The 20,093-nt window shown below is 35.8% G+C and overlaps 2 protein-coding genes across 2 annotated transcripts in view; one reads left to right on the top strand and one right to left on the bottom strand.

Annotated features, from left to right (window-relative positions):
* LOC126812117 (guanine nucleotide exchange factor VAV3) overlaps positions 1-9,508 on the top strand; it is a 60,138-nt gene extending 50,630 nt beyond the window's left edge. The window contains exons 30-31 of the mRNA XM_056103538.1: positions 1,345-1,499; positions 1,673-9,508. Coding sequence (XP_055959513.1) covers positions 1,345-1,499; positions 1,673-1,714 — 197 coding nt within the window. The 3' untranslated portion in view covers positions 1,715-9,508. The remainder of the gene's footprint in view (positions 1-1,344; positions 1,500-1,672) is intronic.
* A 1,565-nt stretch (positions 9,509-11,073) lies between these two features.
* On the bottom strand, positions 11,074-17,761 carry LOC126808650 (kelch-like protein 31). Its single transcript, XM_056103424.1, has 7 exons — positions 17,465-17,761; positions 16,278-16,378; positions 15,333-15,513; positions 14,712-14,827; positions 13,382-13,570; positions 12,554-12,670; positions 11,074-11,383 (listed from the first exon to the last, which is right to left on the bottom strand). Exons 1-7 carry the CDS (start codon positions 17,698-17,700, stop codon positions 11,286-11,288), a joined length of 1,038 nt encoding a protein of 345 aa, XP_055959399.1. The 5' UTR covers positions 17,701-17,761; the 3' UTR covers positions 11,074-11,285.
* Between the last annotated feature and the right edge of the window lie 2,332 nt (positions 17,762-20,093).

Raw genomic sequence — 20,093 nt, 5'->3', positions numbered from 1 at the left:
TTGTTTCATTAAATTTTGAATCATTAGTTTAAGTACATTTTAGCCTGGAAAATTTCGTATTTTCCCAAAAAATTGCAAATAACGCACCGAAAATATGAAGAGCAATCAGATGCATACTGTAACAGCTGTATCTTGTGCCGTGGTTACAGACACAGTTGTATTGCCATTGCCGGGATTGTGTATCAGAACTATCAACATCTTAAGGTGTGCTGGAGCTGATAGGGGGGAGGGGCAAAGTAATTTTCCATGTTTACTGTTATATGTTTGTAAATATGTTTTCTGTGATATAGTAATTTATCTTCATTATGTCAATCAGGAAGAAGAATATGACATGAAACCCCATTTCATTTCTCATTGTTTGAACTATTATCAAATAGAAGTTAATATTGTTTGGCTCTACTCCATCCCTTGAAGTGATTGTAGAAACCAAGTGAAAATTCACTGCAGATCCTTTCTTGTGACAGGTTGCAGGCTTCACCAGGATCTTTGATCTATCCCCATTCTTGACGAGGAACTTTTTAATAGAGAAAAATGTATAGAAATCTATTCACAATAATCCAACCCTCCAGTGATTGTCAGGATCTACTACCTGATTAAGGGTTGCCTGTCCAACCTCGTGGGTTTTCTCCGGGTCCTCAGGTTTCCTCTCACTGCTAAAGACCCCTACTCGCAAGCGGATTATGTAAATAAAATTAAACCATATGTTAGTCCCGAAATGACCTAGTTTGTGTCGAGTGGACGTTAAACCCCATTTCTCTCTCTCTCACTACCTGATTACATTTGACATGATAACTGCTTCTTTCAGTTGGTAGTTTAGTATTTGGATAGCTCTAGTCTTAAGCTGTGTTTACATGATACAAACAATTCATACAACAGTTGAAAGCAACATATCGGAAGGGTGTTTACACGATACAATAGTTCTAATGCTCCAAACGCACTGGTGACATTTGATCTAGAATGTTTGAAAAGAGTAATTTTGATGCCGCCGGTTCCTCAAAATTTGATGTTCCCTATACAGAGTTATTATACTCTAATTCCATCACAGATCAATTTTAGAGAATGTTGAAGCAACAAGAAAATCCATATCTTTAAGAAAATTAGCAGGAATTCTCATTGCAAAGTCAGATATGACATCATACACCGTATGAGTTGGTTTGGTCGGATGCAACGGTTGCATCCGACAGTTGTTTGTAAGGATAGGTTAAATAATCTAAACACCACTTTAGACATTACTAGTAGATTGAGAATCATATTGAAAGCATTTTACCAAACTACTATACAAATTGAAAGTGGATTTAGAAAGAAGAATAGAAAGTTTGTTACATTTGTATTGTTATTTTGCAGGTCAAAGAGTTATATGTTATGCGAGGGTGCAGTATGACTATGCTGCTACATCAACTTCGCAAGTTTCATTGGCTGCGGGTGATCGAATAGCCGTAACCAGCAAAAATGGAAACGATAAAGGATGGTGGAAGGGCAAAAACTTAACTTCTGGAAGGGTGAGTTGATTTTAAACTCTGAACTCGATTCTGATTTATTTAATTGTAATTCTGTCTGTGGACTTACGACCGTGACACCTTATTTTTTTAACGTCTTTGAAACAAAATTAATAATCTGACAAGAAAATTCACAATATTTTGTATTCAATTAATATTTTTTCTTCTCATTTCAGTCTGGATATTTCCCACTAGCGTATGTCATAGAAGATGACTAAATCCCCCCTCCCCCTCCAGAAATGCGGAAAATCATTAACTTCCTGTTTATCAAAAAACATTATCGTCGTCAAACTCATTCATTTTATTTCAAACTTTCTTGTGTCAAACCTAGCCATAGTGTCAATATCATTCAAACTAAAATGGAGTCTCTCCTCAGCTTCAAATATCTCACAAAGCTACGAAGTAAAGACGTATATACTACTAATTTTTAAGAAGTTTTAAACTTTATGTATGTTTATCTTATTGGTTATGTTATTGCATCAGAAGTATTTCTGTACATCTTCCAAATATACAGTTAACTTTTATTCTTTAATATTCACTTGATCATATTCGGTTTAACGAAACAAGCCACAAATTTACCCCCCAAAAAAGGCTTTCATCACTGGGGCACATTGTTGGTGGATACAATTTCTTGAAGGAAAATCCAGTGTATTGAAATATGTGAAATTGTAATAAATGCAGGTTATATTTGAACTACATATTTAACACTTAACATTTTTGGATAAAAAATAAGATTTTTTGTATAAAAATTGAAATTTAACTTCAGAGACGATTAAGAGTTATTGTCTGTATATTAAAATACTGGATATGAATTTAGACTGACAGACATTTTTGTTACAAGCTGGTCAGTGACTGATTAAATTTATTCAAATAATAGCTCTAGGACCTTATTATCAAAAATTTAAACTAAAATATTTTTGGAATGCAGCTGTTTCATTGGCTGTAAGCTTTTATTTGTGCTATGATTTTAGTGCTCATCCAATGAACAATCAGTATTCTTAAAATATTTACATTTTCATGAATAAGATCCCAGTTATTTATCCATACATCAGTTTAGTTTGCTCAATATATTATTATTATTATTATTATTTATCTGTAAACTTAACGACAATATTTCTTATACAGCCATCATGAGCTATTATAGATAGAATTTATTTATTGAAATATTCAGAATATTTAATTCGAGAATTAAATAGAATAATGATTCTAAATCACTATGAATGTTGACCATTTTCTGATATGTCTACTTGAAAAAACAAACCATTACTTGTAGAAAATATAAGGCAAAGATCCATCAGATAATATTTTATTTTATCTTGTGAATAAGAATAATGGCATAAGTAGAACTGAAAAACCATGTAAATACTATTTCTTTTTCATTAGAATTAAATTATGTATTGTTTAACATGCTTTTTGCTTCATATTTTCAACCAGCAAGCATTACATGTATGTGTTAATTAATTTGTAAATTCATAATCTTTTCTTTATTATTAGTGTGTGTTGCTCATTGCTCATTAATTGTTTATTAAGAAAAAAAGATAATTTCTACAAAATATCTCATCGTGATTGAAACAGTGCATTGATTTATGATTAAGTACATTGATCTATAATTAAATTATATTGATGTATTAAGAAAATGGTTTGACCAAACCATTATTATACAATTGTGCACTCCTGAAATTGAGCAAAGGTTAAAAAGAACAAACCAAACTTTGAAATTATTAATGTAGGCAAAAGCAGGATGTGTGGTTTAAATTTGTTGATTAAGGTAAGAAATCTCTGTTTAGGCGGGGAACAATTATAATTGGATATGACTATGTAATATTTTTGATGGCTCAACAGCACCTAATAGTACTTAATACTAATGAAAACAAGGAAGCGCCAATGGCATTGATAACCAACACTACGATTAAAAGGATACCTTAAAAGGGGTGTTAAATTACATAAGATAACTACATTGAAACGAGAATGAATAGTTCATATAATTGTGTGTTGTCAAAATATTGGTTTATGGAGAATATGAAACCATAAAAAAAGAAGAAAGAAACACTCTAAATATAAAGCATGACTCCTTTTTCCAATACTTTAAACTATCTATTATGTACTGTATGTAATATTAAAACTAGCAAGTTTGTGGTTGTCATTTTTACTCAGATAATCCAACATTTTGCCATTAGAAACACCTATTTATATATCTATGACTATATATATACATATTCTATTAATTTACGTGTATATATGTATTTGTAACTAGATTTAATCTACACATATCTAAAATCTTGATTACACTCGCTCTTAATTCTGAATTCTGCCCACCAGATATTTTTACTTGTCTTACATCCACAATATTCAAATCTTAAAATTTGTTCTTGAAATATATTACTTAAACTAAATAACAAGGATAAGAATATAGATAAGATTGATTGTATATTTTGCACTTTCTAAGTAATTAGATTGTAATTTACTTAAATATTTGAATTTTCTGTCATCCAAACTGACAGAAGTAGATTTTCTGAACTATCCGCACATCTATGGGTAAAGTTGACTCAGCTGAGAGCATTGTCACGTTGCGTATTTTTGTAGTGCGAGCTTAGTGTATGACTTGATAATAAATGTGTGTGTGTGGGAAATGATGTGTATTATGTAAAAAAATAGGGCTAGTATAGCAATTCAGTGGGAGGTAGTCTGCTATTCTTGACAATCCAGACAATCAAAAATATACTCTGGTAGTGACGGTAAGGATTTGGATGATCAAGAATACTGAACTAACAAGTTACGAAGATTATTCTTTAAAAAAAAGCGTAATTCATTCCACAGGCGCCATCTTTTACAATGAGATTGTAAACTCAATGAAGCTAAAAGGATATGTAAGTTAATTATTGTCGTAGCCAATGAAGCTGTAACAAATAGGGGAATATCTGTGAGTGAGTGATTGAATGGGAAGATATATATTTATAATAGACTATATAAGCTTATTCCTGCAGTAAATGTTTATATATTTTTGATGCCTTATTGTATATTATAAAGTAATTATATAATGATCTGATAACTTGTGTGATTTAAATGATAACTGATTATAATATATGGTATATAGTAACAAATTATAATATCTACATATTTAATACAAATATACAATACAAGTTTGCGTGAGAAGCTTTATTAACTACTCTAGTTAATTATTACAAGACATGATTCTATACAAAATATACAAGAGTTTGTGAGACGCTTTATTAACTGTTCTATTTAATTATTACAAGACACTATTCTATACAAATGTACAACAAGAGTTTGTGAGAAGCTTTATTAACTACTCTAGTTAATTATTACAAGACACTATTCTATACAAATATATAACACAAGTTTGTGAGACGCTTTATTAACTACTCTAGTTAATTATTACAAGACACTATTCTATACAAAATATACAACACAAGTTTGTGAGAAGCTTTATTAACTGTACGACATCCATCATTACATGGGAGCAAAAGGTTGGACATGATTTTCAGAAACTAAATCTACTACAGGGTTTATGATAACCCCAGGAGTAATCATCAACAGAGTCGCTAGTTGGATGGTCGGACAAAAATTACACTAATGGTTGATTGAAAGGTGTTTTTTTTTAAGTTTATTCTGATATCTTTATAAATTAAATGATGAGACAACGATTTGAATAAATCCATTAGTTGTGACCAATAGAATTGTGTCTTTATTTATCATTTATTGATTTTATATTTAATAATTATACAAATTACATAGTGATATTAAGTGGTTTCTACATTATATAAATAGTCAAATATCCGTGCAGATTATGTTAAACTGTTAACAGGATAGATAGTATTTGATCAATTTCTATTTTAATGGTTTCTTGGTAGTGCTCAAGGTATGTCAATATAGTATCAATATTTCATTTAGACTTAAAACATTAACACTTCCAAAATATTTGCTGAAGTCAGACATAAGATGGCTAGCAAATTAGAATAATTAGCATCTGCCTTGTAAATTAGATTCCAGGACAAAATTTTGCAGTCTATTTATAAAATAATGGCTATTATAATAATAATAATATGTACATTTATACCATGCACAGTTCCATGCTAGTATGCATGCTCAAGGCGCTACATAGTCTAAGTGTCCATTGAGATATATCTGTCTATATATTAAGGTTTGTTTATGATTTATTTCTGTACCATTTCTCTATTTAATGCTCACTAGTTTCTCTGCTCATAGTTTATGTCGAAAATAAATCTAATTTGCATATATTTTCAAAGATAGTTTATTGACGCAAATGCAAGGGTTGATCTCAAAGCTCTTATAAGGAAATGATTCCTTTGATAATGGGTGAAATATAGAAATGTTGATTTTATTAAGGGCAAATTGAAATGCAGATGAAATCAATTCATTTCGTTATATTGTTATAGTAACCTGAAATAAAGAGATACTGAACCTTTAATGTATAAATATTTCAGTTTGTATGTTCTGCACTTGAAGGAATCCTCTTAAAGAATATATAAAGCACATGATCTCCTTAATTTAAGCAGCTATGTGTAATAATTGAGCTTTGGTCTCCGGTATCTTTAGATAATGATTTAATCAGTCAAGGTGGTCAATTTTATTTAGTTTTGCTCATTTATTAATTATTGAAACCACAGGGGCCTGACAGTGTATAGTGTCATACCCCTGTGATTTAAACAGCTTCAAGCAGATATATATTTGGCTTGCTGCAAAAGTTTTGTTATTAGTATACTGCACTGTACAATTTACAAGGGCTTTTGGTTCATGCATTTGTCCTGTTGAGGGAGTGACACAACTGTCTAAATAAGATTCTTGAGCACCCCAATTTGGTTACAAGGTTACCAAAATGCTCCTATGATGATAGGGAAGTAGCTCAGTCTACAAGCTGAAACCCCCACTTTGTGGCACACTCTATTTATTTAAGCCAGGTCCTCCCATCACCTGTAGCATCCTAATTTGACTATGTTGCTGCATACATAGCCCCTGTGATGTTACCAGTGAATCATTTTCCAGCAGAAGTCTTTTGTTCATCTCTTTGTGTACTAGTTGCGATCAGCTCTCAGCTTGGTTTTTATACGCCCATATTGAAATGTGGTTGTATATTGTCATCGCTCCTGTCTGTCCGTCTGACGTCCTCAATTGCTTATGGACGCTTTACAGATTAAAGTTTATATCCTATTGACTTTAAATTTATAAACAGTGTTTCAGGTCATGAGATGCAGAGAAAACCTATTGATTTTCATTCATTTCAGATAATTGCTGCCAGAGTTATGGTCCTTGGTCACTTTGAAAAATTATGTGAACACTCTAGAGGCCAAAGTTAATATTTGATTGTCTTTTAAATTTATACACAGTGTTTAAGGTCATGAAACAAAGAGGCCTATTAATTTTCAACGATTTCAGATTATTACTTCCAGAGTTATGGCTCTTAATATTAATTGTTTTGTGTACTAAACGTTAGTATAGGGCAGAACTAGAAGCGGAACAAATCCTTATGATTTCTAATAATTACTTAATGGGTTGTTACCAGTACTCAGATTTTAGTGTGCTGTAAATGTTTTCATTACCGACAAAAGAAAAAACATATGTGTCAACCCCTGTTGTCTGCCGGACAACTTAGCTGCTGTGGGCATATGTTTCAGTGCCAGGCAACCTATCTTTATCATATGTAAATATAATCGGCATAATTTCATTGCACGACGTACTGTAACGTTTACCATTTTGTATATAAAGATTTTTTTTTTTTTTGTATAGTGTATATTATGATAAAAGAAATGAAATATTCTAATTGTATAAAGAAGGATATCAGTGAGTTGTCTTCCCATGGTTTTTTGACAAATTAATTAAGGTACCAACTCCCAGATGGAAAACAATCGTGCACTTATTTTGGTTCAAATAAATCTTTTGATAGACATTATGGATAGTATACGAATTAAGGTACAAAGTCCCAAAGGGAAAGAAAAATGTGCACTTAAGAGAGATTTTGGTTGAAATAAATGTTTGATGGACATCATGGTTAGTGACCGAATTAAGGTACAAAGTCCCATATGAAAAAAAACAACAAATGTGTACCTGTTAAAGAGAAACTGGTTAAAATAAATCTTTTCTGGATATTATGGATAAGTGCATGCATGTAGATTTTAAAATAAAATGATGACTTCTCTAATTATTAAGAAGATTTTAGAATTACTAAAAGTACTCTTAACCTGTTAGTTCTTAAGACAGTAAGAAAGATAAAAATTGATAATGAAAGATTTAACAGTATTTTAATACATTCCAAAAGTTTCTAATCAGGGCAGTTGAAGTTTCATGTCTAAGAGGCGTCAGTGCACTACTTTATCAATATGACACATGGGCAGACAACTCTTGGTTCCTTCAATCAATATTTAAAAACATACAAACTAATTTGCTTATATAGAGAAGTCTAAAAATTTGTTAGCTTATAATATAAATCATATAATAAATACTGGTAAAATATTTACTCAACTCAATCAAAACTCAACCTTTTCTTCTCAATTTATTTCATTTTTCTGTAATAATTTATAATTTGTACAATTTTTTTCTTTTAATTTGATAAGATATTATTTAGTGAATTAGGACAGATTTTATTATAATAACTATTTAAGGTAAATAGTGATATTTTTTTTTCTTAAATGTTTGATCAAAGTTTATTTGATTCCATTTTTTTAATTAAATTTTTTGTAAAAGTGGCAACTTTCTAAAATATTTTAGGTTTTGTCATGATAGTGTACATACCAAGTTAAAGATGCAAAATGCAGATTTTTCTTTTTTGTAACTTAAATATAATCCTTTAGAGGATTTTACAATTGGCTTATAATATAACACTTGAATACTTGGTATGGATACAATCACTAGGTTTAAAATACAGATGTGACATAATTTGATGTTGGCGAACCATTATTTCTCATAATGGTACGGGCAATGTGCCAAGCGTACATTATAGTTGAAATTTTGGACCCGTGTGACGTATTTCATTGAAATACAGGTGCTGGATATTGTCTGTATTTTAAGTTGTTTAATGGTCTTGTGCAAGACATTGTGTAATATATAGATATAGCCCTCGTGCTAAACGCACCTGTGCAATATCAATTTATTACTTAATGTCTCACACTCGTCCATCAAACTACACTTATTACACTCAGATTTCACAAGCCATTTTCAAACTAAAACCTAATGTTAACACTTTGCGGTGTAATAAACAAAGTAATTGTATTTTGCTTAAAAACAACTTGAGAAATATTACAGTGTAATAAAGATAGTGATTGTATCAATACCAAGTATTCTAGTATTAAATATTTATTAATTCTTTGGTGTCTAACAAAGTAAATCTATATTAAATAGATGAAATGCACATAAATAAATGAATAATATAAATAATATACCAAAGATATATGCTAGTAACAGGAGTTACACAGACTAAATCACAATGCTGCACCAGGTTCTATACATATGCATAAATAATTAATGGCAAAACTAAGTCAGTGTTGTGAATTTTGGGACACTTTGATTTTGTTGTTTTTGAGGCACCGGTTTATTATTAAAAGCAAAGCAAGAGTTGCTTCCCTTGATGTATTGCTAATTATAATTAGCTGAACTTTATTTTTTATTTGATGGTTTTCATTAATTTTTTGGATCAAGAAAAAAACATTTTCTGCCACTGAATACCCAACGATTTTTGTTTTAGTTTGTTTTGAATATAAAACCCCAAGATAATGCCTTTGTTTAAGATTTCAGCCTCCCCTGAATATTAGTAGTAGGCTTGCCAAAGTAATTTATTTTATGTATTGATATTGTATATCATCATTTATAATAATTTGATAAACTTTATTATTATTATAGAGGCGGATAATGTGTGGCTATTTATATATAGACATGTATCTGGCGGTAAATATTATAAAATCTGTTTTTTGTACAGTTAATATTTTTTTTTGTTTTGCATCAGCATCCAATTGTAAAGTAAAATCTTTTATGCATAAGAATCTAATAGTTTGAGTTTTTGTTATACGCCCACCTTGAAATGTGGTCGTATATTGTTGTCAACCCCATCCATCTGTCCGTCGTCCACAATTGCTTGTGGACGCTCTAGAAGCTAAACTTAATATCCGATTGACATTAAATTTATACACATGAGACGAAGAAGCCTATTGATTTTCAACAATTTCCGGTAATTACTGCCAGAGTTATGGCCCTTGATCACTTTGAAGTTAATATCTGATTGGGGCAGAATTAAAAGCCAAACAAATTCTAATGATACTCTGATAATTACTCAATGAGTTGTTACACATAATCAGAGTTTAGTGTATTATAAATGGTTTATTACCGAAAATAGAAAAAATATGTGACAACTCTTGTTGACTGCCAGACGACTTAGCTGCTGTGTGTGCATGTTTCTTTGCCTGGCAACCTATCTTTGATTTTTTGGTAGTCAATTATAACAATATACATAACAGTACTTGTATATTACATGGGAAATCTTAATAACCCACATATAGCTGTGGTCAGAATGGACATTATTCACGGAGGTTTTGGATGTCTGAAATTTATATCTGTAGAAAATAATTAGATTACGGGATCAATATTCACATGATTTTAGAAAGAACCACTCTATATGACAGCCACCACTATAATGCCGAAGGCTCCCTTTGCTATTGGAGAAAAATCAACTCCCCCAATGCAGGTGCCCTTTCCATTGGACGCAATATGAAGCCAACGACCAATGTGATCATATCAGTATGGACACCACATAAAGCCGAGTGCAATTGGTTGGGCGCCCACGACGAGATTGATGGGTGCCCAACCAATTTCACTTGGTTTTATGGGCGCCTCGCCAAACATGTCGTTATGTATGAGGCACTCCCCCCCCCCCCCAAATGGTGAGGTGCCTCATAATGACTCACATGATTAACACCACAACTGATGGGGTGCCCAAAACGGCTTGATACGTGGGGCGTCCTTAATGACATGATTGGTGGGGCGCCTTATGATGACAATATATGATTTTCAGGCCATGCATAATGCCGATTATGATTGGTTGAAGGGAGGCGTATCCACGGTACCCTTCACCATGGACCGTCAAGTGTAGGTACTTCGGCGCCCCCAGAAGCCTTTGACCCCCAACAATTTTGGGCTAGCTACGGGCCTGGTCATCTTACCATTCAGTCCAAGTTTGGCACCAAGTTCACCGAGATTGCACTACTAAATGGAGCCAATAATTAATGCCCCCCAAACAGCAGTGCTCCACATCACGCACACACACATATAGTCATTTATCTCAAGGGCATTGCCCCCATATCACGCCTACCAAATGGGGCGCTCTCCAGGGTGATTCAGATTCGAAAGGTAGTGTTGTGAAGTTGTGAAAATATTTGCTCTTGCAGCCAAATGCCAACAGTTTGTAAAAAAGGGGGGGTAACTAGGTTAGTGTTAGCCTACTGATAAACAACTGCCAATTAAATTTAATAACATAGCTATCATATATTAGTAGTACAGTTAGTTTCAATTTTCTGTTTTGAGACCATAAGAGTCATCAATAGGTACTGTTGACTGTAATCCCGAGAATTAAACTCGACCGTTTAGCACTGAGTACCTATCAAAAGTAATTGTCAATAAAGTAGTGCCCAGGCAAGGAGCCCTTAACTTTTCCAGGAAAAGATAACTCTGTATAGAACAGAGTATGGTGGCAACCAAACTACTATTTACACGAACGAGACAAACGTGTCCTATTAAAATGGCATTTTGGCATTAAACGTGGCAATATCACCACATCACCCATTTTAGTTTGTAAGTCAATTGCCTTTCACTTTCTGGAATATTTGGGACTTTTAATATAGCACAGACAACATTAGATACATCACCTGAAAAATATAGCATATTAAAATTTTTATTCAGTGGTGATGTTCGGGGCCAATATCTTAAGTGTATGCCCCCAAGAGAGATTCTTGTATATGGCATAGTACTCAGAAATATGAAATTTTAAATACATGTTTGTCAAAACAGATGAAATACACTTTTCATTCAAATTAAACCGTGGACCTTATAATTTAGACATTTATTATCCAGGGCCGTAACTAGCTCAGAGCAACGAGGGTGCTGGGGGGCGGAAAGTGTTCTCAGGGGTGCTGTACATCAATTGTTTTTATGGTCGATAATTTTTTCACAGGGCGGGGGGGGGGGGGCTGTTATTAACATGAGAAGGAGAAGACCATAATCAACTCCCGATGCCATCTTATGGGTACAATTTTAAACAGATTTGAATCTGATCTCCGATTCAACGGCTGTTCATGATTAACCGTAAAACTGGATAATCGAGACTTTGTTTATTATCGTAAACAACGGTAACAATGACAAACGAGGCTATGCGGTTTTCTCGGCTCACAGTGAAGTAATTTGAGTGAAATTTTCAGCATATTCTCTTTACGTTATCTATTGTTTCACTATTATAGCATGAACTGCCAGCAATTTAACTAATCTTCCTTAACGCCCCTTTAAGTAGGGCAGCTTGTACAACAATTTAAGTTCAACAAATCTACAATCTGATTAAAACACAGATCCTATTTCGTTTCGTTTTCTATAGTTTAAAATTTCGTTTTACTTGTCTTTACTACACAAGGATCTGGAAGAGTTGTTATATTACAGGCGTTCAAGTTGAAGTGAGTTCTTGGCGAGTTATTGCCTTCCGATGCACGGAACTGTGGGTAAACCACTAGATACGTCAACGCTGATTGATGAATCAATGCCTAACGCCATAGGGGCAAAAATCGCTCGTACGACCCCTGATGCGACCTTCCAGTACAACCGGTCAGATCTTCATGTAGTGTAGGCTACCGAAAGTATAAAAAAACGAAACGAAACATAGATCTGTAATTTAATGAGATTGGCAAATCTACAAACTGGGTTTATTTGTCGATGTTCATCTACCAACACCATGTCAAAAACTCTTTAATAACAGGTGGACATAGCCAATTAGCCATCAGCAGCTGGCAGTAAGGAAGGCGAGTAGTTTCAAACCTATGTCTCGGCTTTACCTTTTCGAAATCTGAAGTCTTCTTTCCAACGTCTTCTCTTGAGATCAAAACATTCGACCATTCTGACGGATTGCTCAGTATCTAAATTAGACCCGCCTATAACATAGATCTTCTTACCTATAAATTAAAACATATTAGGTATTATAGCAGTGGTTCCCAAAGCCTGTTCCCCGAACACAGGGGTTCTGAGGAAATGTCAGGGGTTCCGCAAGCTAAAATTTGATACAACATATTCAATTATCCAACATTAAACCACATTTCCAGAAGATACTGGAGCCTAAAAGCAATCTTTTTATTCTGTTAAATCATTTATAATTTTTTAAAAAGTTCACTCTTTCTCTCACATTTTGTGGTTCTTAATATTCATATAGGTTGGGTTCCACGTATTTCAAAATAATGTCAGAAGGTTCTTCGTTAAACGAAATTTGGGAAACTGCTACTGGGATAATGTTTATGAAGGTAACCGGTAACTACAGATAGGGTGAAATATTAGCAGCAGAGGCAGATGGTGTTGTGTCCAGATTGGACGACTGCTGTTTATGCAGATGAAGCAATGCATCCCCATTAGAACCAATTGTTTCAACTTCATTAATAAAGCATTGACGATACCCACAACTAGGTTTTGAATTGAATATTATAGTGGTGGTTAGGAAATACTTTGAATTATATTTTTGACGACGATATTCAATCAGACGATTACACCCAATCAGGGGCGTGCAAAGGTTTGGTGATGCCCGGAGCCAACTCCATGATACTCTCGCTAACCTCCCTGCACGACACTGCACCCTGTAAAGCTGATGACAAGTATATTTCCTAAAAGTTATTTACCTATTAATACTGCACCAGCGCTGTGTCGTGCATGATGTAATGAAGGGAGTCTGTAATTCCAGGGACTCAACATATCCGATGCTTCTGTTATATCCTGGTCTATAGATATTGAAGATGTGTAGGAGAACATGTCCGACTGGGTGAAGAGTCTGGCTTTACCAGTTCTTGTGGAAACCCTGCAACTCACACCTAGATAAAAGGCAAAAGCCTTGACATTAATACGGATTCGAACGTTCTGATACAATAATGTTGTTAAGAAAAACTGTTAATATTACAACAGAAATTGTGTGCTGTCTGATTGGAGGGTGTGTCGGATTTCTAGAAAGCGTAAGGATTTCTTGCCTGGTGCTTGATGCAAGGTCATAGCTGTATGGTTATCTTGACTTGTATTTTAGAAATGAAATAAAATGAAATGGGGTTTAACTTCCTACTGTTCTGCTCCGACTGGGCTAATGAAGACGGGCATACGCCATACATTGTGCAATGAGGGAAATTTTGCCCGGGCAACGGCACTATGGCCTACACTTATATGGAATTCCGACTGCCATGCCGTAGCAACCAGCACTAGCCAAGTTTTTTTTAATAGAATAGTAGAGCGAAATTGTTAGATATGTGGATTAATTAATATCCGATGTTGTTGGATTGGACAGCGGTATCGAATTTCTAGAAAAAGTAAACATTTCTTGACTTTTGCCTGAGGTAAGGTCATAGTTGAATGGTTATTGGGCCTTAGCATCCAACACTAGCATGGTCACCAGTTAAATTTAGCGGGTAGAGTAACCACCTCGGGATTTTCAGCCAAGTTATTTTAATACAAACGTAGAGCGAAATTTTTAGATATGTGGAGTAATTAATAATCTTAGGACTCGACATCTGAACTGTTGCGATCTACCCATTGGCGAATGGTGGTGTGCAGTGGGGGAAGGGGTGTCAAAGGTGTGGGAGGGTGGTTGACGGTCCGGGGCATCCATTTCGGAGGTGGGGACACATCTAATCAAAGAGTATGTATCGTATTTTCTAGGTTTTATCTGTTTTGACATATTTAAAATGTTTTCGTTTCTCATATTTGTGGGTTATTTGAGTCTTGGGGGCATACAATCAGGCAACCCCCGCTCCCCTCTGCAAAATGTTTTGTTCCCCCCCCCCCCCCTACTCGTGAAAATATTGTTGACCATAGATATACATTGTCCGTCAAATTTACAGCACCCCTTAAAACACTTCCCGCCCCCCTCGTTGTTCTGAGCTAGTTACGTCCCTGCATAAAATCAAGGATTTGGCCCCGGTGGCACTAATTCTCTGTACACCGTTGCTCAAGATAAATCATACTGACCTCCTATAAAGTAAAAGGTACCACCCACAGTTATGGCACAAAATCTGTCTAAGGGTACTGGTAGTTTGTGAGGGTAGTCCCGATCTAATTCGCTCCATTTATACTCCTCATAAACCCTGCAATAAAGTGTCAGTTTCTTTGATAAATATGAAATTATATCACTAAATTGGGAACTTAAACAGAAAGGCACAAACGGTATAGGTTATGAAAACATGTATACATCAGGCAACGACTCATCATTTTCTCAGCAATTGTCTCGGTAATATCGCGGATAAGAACCAAATCATAAGAACTGTTGTCCAGATGAAATCGTTAGTCAAATGTTTGTTTCGGCTGTGTTGACATTGCTAATACAGACCGACATACGCCATACAGTGTGTAAAGAGGGAAATCTTGTCCGGATCTCCAACTGACCCCTGGTATGGGAAACCACGCTGGAAAATCACAAACTACGTTGGAAAATCCCGGGTAAATTTCTGGGAATCCCGGATTCCCTGGGTAGTCAGCCCGCGCCCATGAATCCCGTGTTAATATGATATTATTCTGAAATCTTTATTGTCAGAATGTTGCCTTTATTTTTTACAAAACATCTTCCCAGAGAATAAAATGAGAATTGCTAACCATAGGTTACTGTTACTTTGGTTACCATGGAAACCTCCAGCACAGTAGACCTCGTTTCCATCAACAGTACAGGAATGGTTGAACCTTGGTGATATCAACATCCCAGCTTTCATCCAGACACCAGTATTCATATTGTACATTTCACAACTACCAGTTACTTTGCCACCATTTCGCTCGCCACCTATTAACAGAATGGTGTTGAACATAAGATTAATCGAGATAAAATGTTTGTTTCCCCCCATTTAGTATAAAGACCCACAAACCAAAGAAACACGGATGCGCTTAACAAAAAATAGAGAGAGAGAGAGAGAGAGAGAGAGAGAGAGAGAGAGAGAGAGAGACATGGGGTTTAACGTCCACTCGACACAACTAGGTCATTTCGGGACTAACATATGGTTTAATTTTATTTCAATAATTCGCTTGCGCATAGGGGTCTTTAGCAGTGGGAGGAAACCGGAGGACCCGGAGAAAACCCACGAGGTTGGACAGGCGACCCTACTCCTTGTCACGTACAACCGGGGATTCGAAACCACGCCAGTCGACTCAATGACAAACTTTATGATACAGCGCGCGCACGCTAACCATTCAGCCATCCAACCCACCCCCACCCCCCACCCCCCCAAAAAAAGAGAGAAGAACTCTAGTAATCTCGATCACACCTTTCAATCTGGATTCATCTGTTCCATGTTTTCTTTTCATCCAAAATGTCGGTTTGTCCTCGTATCTTTTGTTAAATGAAATGGGGTTTAACGTCTTACTTTTCTGCATCAACTGGGCTAATGAAGACAGAGTTTATTGGGTTCATTGCAAGACCCTCCGTCCAGCACCACTGACATCCTTTTATTTAAGCATTGAAGTATCATGGAGCCGAACACGCCAATCTTTTTCGTGTAAAGAGGTTGTACCCAATGCCTGGGAAATGTTGATCAGATAAACATTATTCACCTGAAATATAAATGCAGTCATCCACGACACCAACACCAAACTTTGAGCGGCCATAATGCATCGGTGAACATTCCGACCAGCGTAATTCTGAAACATCGTATCTGAAACATATTTTAATTACTTATCAGTATAGGCGGGCGGTTGTATGTCCCGATGGAAATTTTTTTTTTACATACCAGTATTAAGTGTTTTAGTCTTGTTAACCTGCGGACGAGTGTATGTTCAGAAGGCGCTTCAACCTTCTAGCGATGATACGGGTCACAATTCTATGGAATACAATTACTGCTTATAACTGAGAAGCCTGGTCGAAATGTCGCTCAGTAATAAGCAGTAATTAATTGTATTCCATAGAATTGTGACCTGTATATTCCAGTTCAATTACTAAATGCCATTGAAACAATTTCTAGCGATGAATCAGTTGACTGTGGTTTGTCCGTAGCTGGATTGCTTCAGTAGATCATAACAGCACAGAACGCATGTATTGGCTATCTCCTAGAAATCTTTAGAAATGAAATGAAATGGGGTTTAAGTCCTACTGTTCTGCTCCGAACCGAGCTAATGAAAACGGGGGAAATCTTTTGACGTACATTGGTAAAACTTAACAGTGTCCTTACCCGACCTCTCATATAGCCAATGATCAAATTCTGTCTTTTCTGCAGTGTGATTTACCCAATAATACTTACCAAATATTAACGAATATAAACTAATATTAAAAACATACTCTCACAAACTATCTCAATATTATCAAAAACTGAGGGAACCCTCAATTATTTCAATATCAATTAGCACTGTACGGTAAACTGGAGAATCTTTTATATTTACAATAGAGTATCTGAAATACCATCCAAACATTAGCATCTTCACTAGACTGGTTACGATTTCATTTTATACACGGCTTCCAAATACCACCAACTACCGCTAAATCGGCTAAATCTATTTGTTAAGGCCAGCTCAATTTCGTCATGGTCGCTAAGATGTAAATAAGGTTGGTGCACGTGATTGTTGGCGAGATTGTAGGTTAGGGTAAGGGTAAGCATTGGGGTTAGGCCCAGGGTTAGGGTTAGGATTGGGATTAGCGCTAGTTCTGTTTAGGACCTACATGTCGTGACCTTTGACCAAACTTGAAGTTGGCCTTATCAAATAGATCTAACCAAATAAAATCCCAATTCAGTAATATTTGAACTCACCTATGAACTTTGTTAGTGTGTTTAGCATTAACGCTATCATACCCGCCGATAATATAAACATTATTCCTCACAACCGCTACACCAAAATCCACCAAATCTTTGATCTGAGTCCAATGTTCTATTTTAACTTTATAAGAAACAAAATCCGTTAAATCTTCCTCCAGAACCAAATACATGGCCTCTCCACTACCAGATCGACTGATGACGTACAGTCGTTGCTCGGCAACTTCGTCCATTAAACTACCAGCAGAAGAGTCTTCGGGAGATTCATGACTGGCTGGCGTTGTTCCGGAGGATGGAGGAACGCTACCGTTTTCATTAACTTCAGTTTTCACATAATGTTCTGCCATTAGCAATTAGTTTTTAGGTACAAAGTGAGTTCGAATACGTAGACTATGCATCACAAACACGTCTGTATTAAATACACCTGTTGGACTTATCAACCAACTGGTACTCTGAAAAAATAATCGGTCAAAGTCAACGAATGAACCTAACACGGCTAATGCCGTACATCTCAAAGTAAATTCCGAGGTGATGCCGGGGCAGGAAAAGCATAACGGGGACCAAATTCAAGAAAATTTAAACACAAATATTATAAGAATGCTGCCCTTTTTCATTGACCAAGAGCTAATATTTGTGCTATGATTTCAGTCTTAAAATATCTTAGTTTAATTTTCGTGCACAGGCCCTAGCTGCACCCGATCCAATATTATTACTGGTAAATTTATGACCTCCATCATAGGGACATGAAGGCCAACACGGATTTTTTTTTTCATTATGGAGTCAGTTTACAAGAACTTAGCTCTAACCCTAGCGAAACATAGGTCCACCACGCACATGGAAGCTTTAAATCCAGGGACAGTCGAGATAAATCCACACAAAAAAAAAACCGAGCCTAAAACATACGCGACATACCATAAGATATGCATATTCTGAAAAGTGGGCCTTATGTCCATATGATGGATGTCATAAATTTACCGAACGGCGTTTACCTTCTTATAGGTCTAATTATTTCGTTACTATTATCCCCTTCTAGACAGTAATAATATTGTAATGGGTGCTAGCTGTTACTTTCAGTAGCCAACATTTAACACTGGCCCTAAGCATTGCTGCGTGTGTCCTTAACCCTGTTTGTTCTAATGGTCCCGACGCTCTTCCACTGAGGTAGAGCTACTTATTGGCTTCTATAGTAAAGAACGCGTTCAACTACAGCTAATTTTGAACCGTCCAGGAGCCAAGCGATTTATCATTCCCCTATAATTGAGTGTCAAAAATTAAATAACACACTCATTCGTTGTGTGGAGACTACTGAAACATGGACAGTATAAAGCTTAGTCTATTTGAGTTATATGATCAAATGGGGAAACATAAATGTTATGTTCATTAATTGAACAAGCTGTATTGTAGCTATGAGCTCTGGAAGTGTTTTGCACGAGTTGTCTGTAGTAAATAGTCACGGAGTATATAGTTGTTGTCAACACGTGTGATAAAACATGTTGTACTTTGAATTTATTGAAATGACTCTCCTTAAAGATCTCCTAAACAAGGGAGATTTGATGGTCGTGTCGTCTTAACTCTGATTGATAGGAAATGGGATCCAACCCCAAATCCTCGTATACATGTTGATAGTACACATATACGAATTCCCTGGCTGCTGGAATTCGAAGAGTAGGCTAAAGCGCCACTATCCGGGCAAAACACTATTCGCAATGTAGCCATAACCATAGAAATAAGTTGTTCGTTGTATGAAAAGATCAAAGTGAACGTTTGTGAAAATTCAGTTTTAATTATGACATACGTAATATCCAGTGGCGGCACCAGGGGCGGGGGGGGGGGGGGGCATTTACCCCCCCCCCTTCATTAATCTGGTCTGCCCGCTGTTTGCCCCCCCCCCCCAATAATTTTAGAAAATAAAAAAAAAGTATTTGTGATACGCTTCGGTAATCAATACCTTCTACGGTGAATAAATCCCACATCCCCACTCAGTCATAAACTTGCATGTTGTAGAGCATTTCCGACAGTCTATTTTTCAAAATTTTCGTGGCGAGGTCCCCAATGGAATCGCTACTTTGGCGCTCACAAGGGGAATTCGTTGAGGTTCGCAAGTCCGTTCGTTTGACATTCTGTTCTCTAGTCGGATAATTACTAGTGATCAGGCGACGGACGGTATCTGGTCAGATCTATTTATCTCGACGATCGGTGCCTGACAGAATACTGTAAGACAGCATTTCCGGCAGTCTATTTTTCAAAATTTTCTCGGGGAGGACTCCCTACTTTGACGCTCTTGAGTGGGCTTCGTCGTGATTCGCAAGTCCGTTCGTTTGACACTTTACCTCATCGATCAGTGCCTGAAATACTGCCAGACTGCATTTCCGGCAACCTGTTTTTCAAAATTTTCTGGGGGAGGTCCCCTACCCCTAGTTTAAACTCGTGCCTTTGCCCCTTAACCTTGGACTTTGCCCCAGCTTTACCCCTCCAATCACCGACGGCTGGCGCCGCCACTGGTAATATCGCTAGCCGTGTTTTCTTCGCAGGTGGCTTGTCTCTTATGTTTAGAATGTAGTTATAAGTATCTCAGCTACCAGTTTTGAACAATCTTGCTTATTCAAAAGTTCACAAAAATTGAACT

Source organism: Patella vulgata, chromosome 1 (assembly GCF_932274485.2).
Source record: "Patella vulgata chromosome 1, xgPatVulg1.2, whole genome shotgun sequence".
Lineage (NCBI taxonomy): Eukaryota > Metazoa > Mollusca > Gastropoda > Patellidae > Patella > Patella vulgata.
This window is presented reverse-complemented; position numbering and strand designations above follow the sequence as displayed.

Coding starts and splice junctions, on each gene's coding strand:
- LOC126808650 (XM_056103424.1), bottom strand. CDS start 17,700: ATGGACGAAGTTGCCGAGCAACGACTGTACGTCATCAGTCGATCTGGT. Junction 14,828..15,332: donor CAAAGTAACAGTAACCTATG/GTTAGCAATTCT, acceptor ACTTTATTGCAG/GGTTTATGAGGAGTATAAAT. Junction 11,384..12,553: donor AGACTTCAGATTTCGAAAAG/GTAAAGCCGAGA, acceptor TATATTTTTCAG/GTGATGTATCTAATGTTGTC.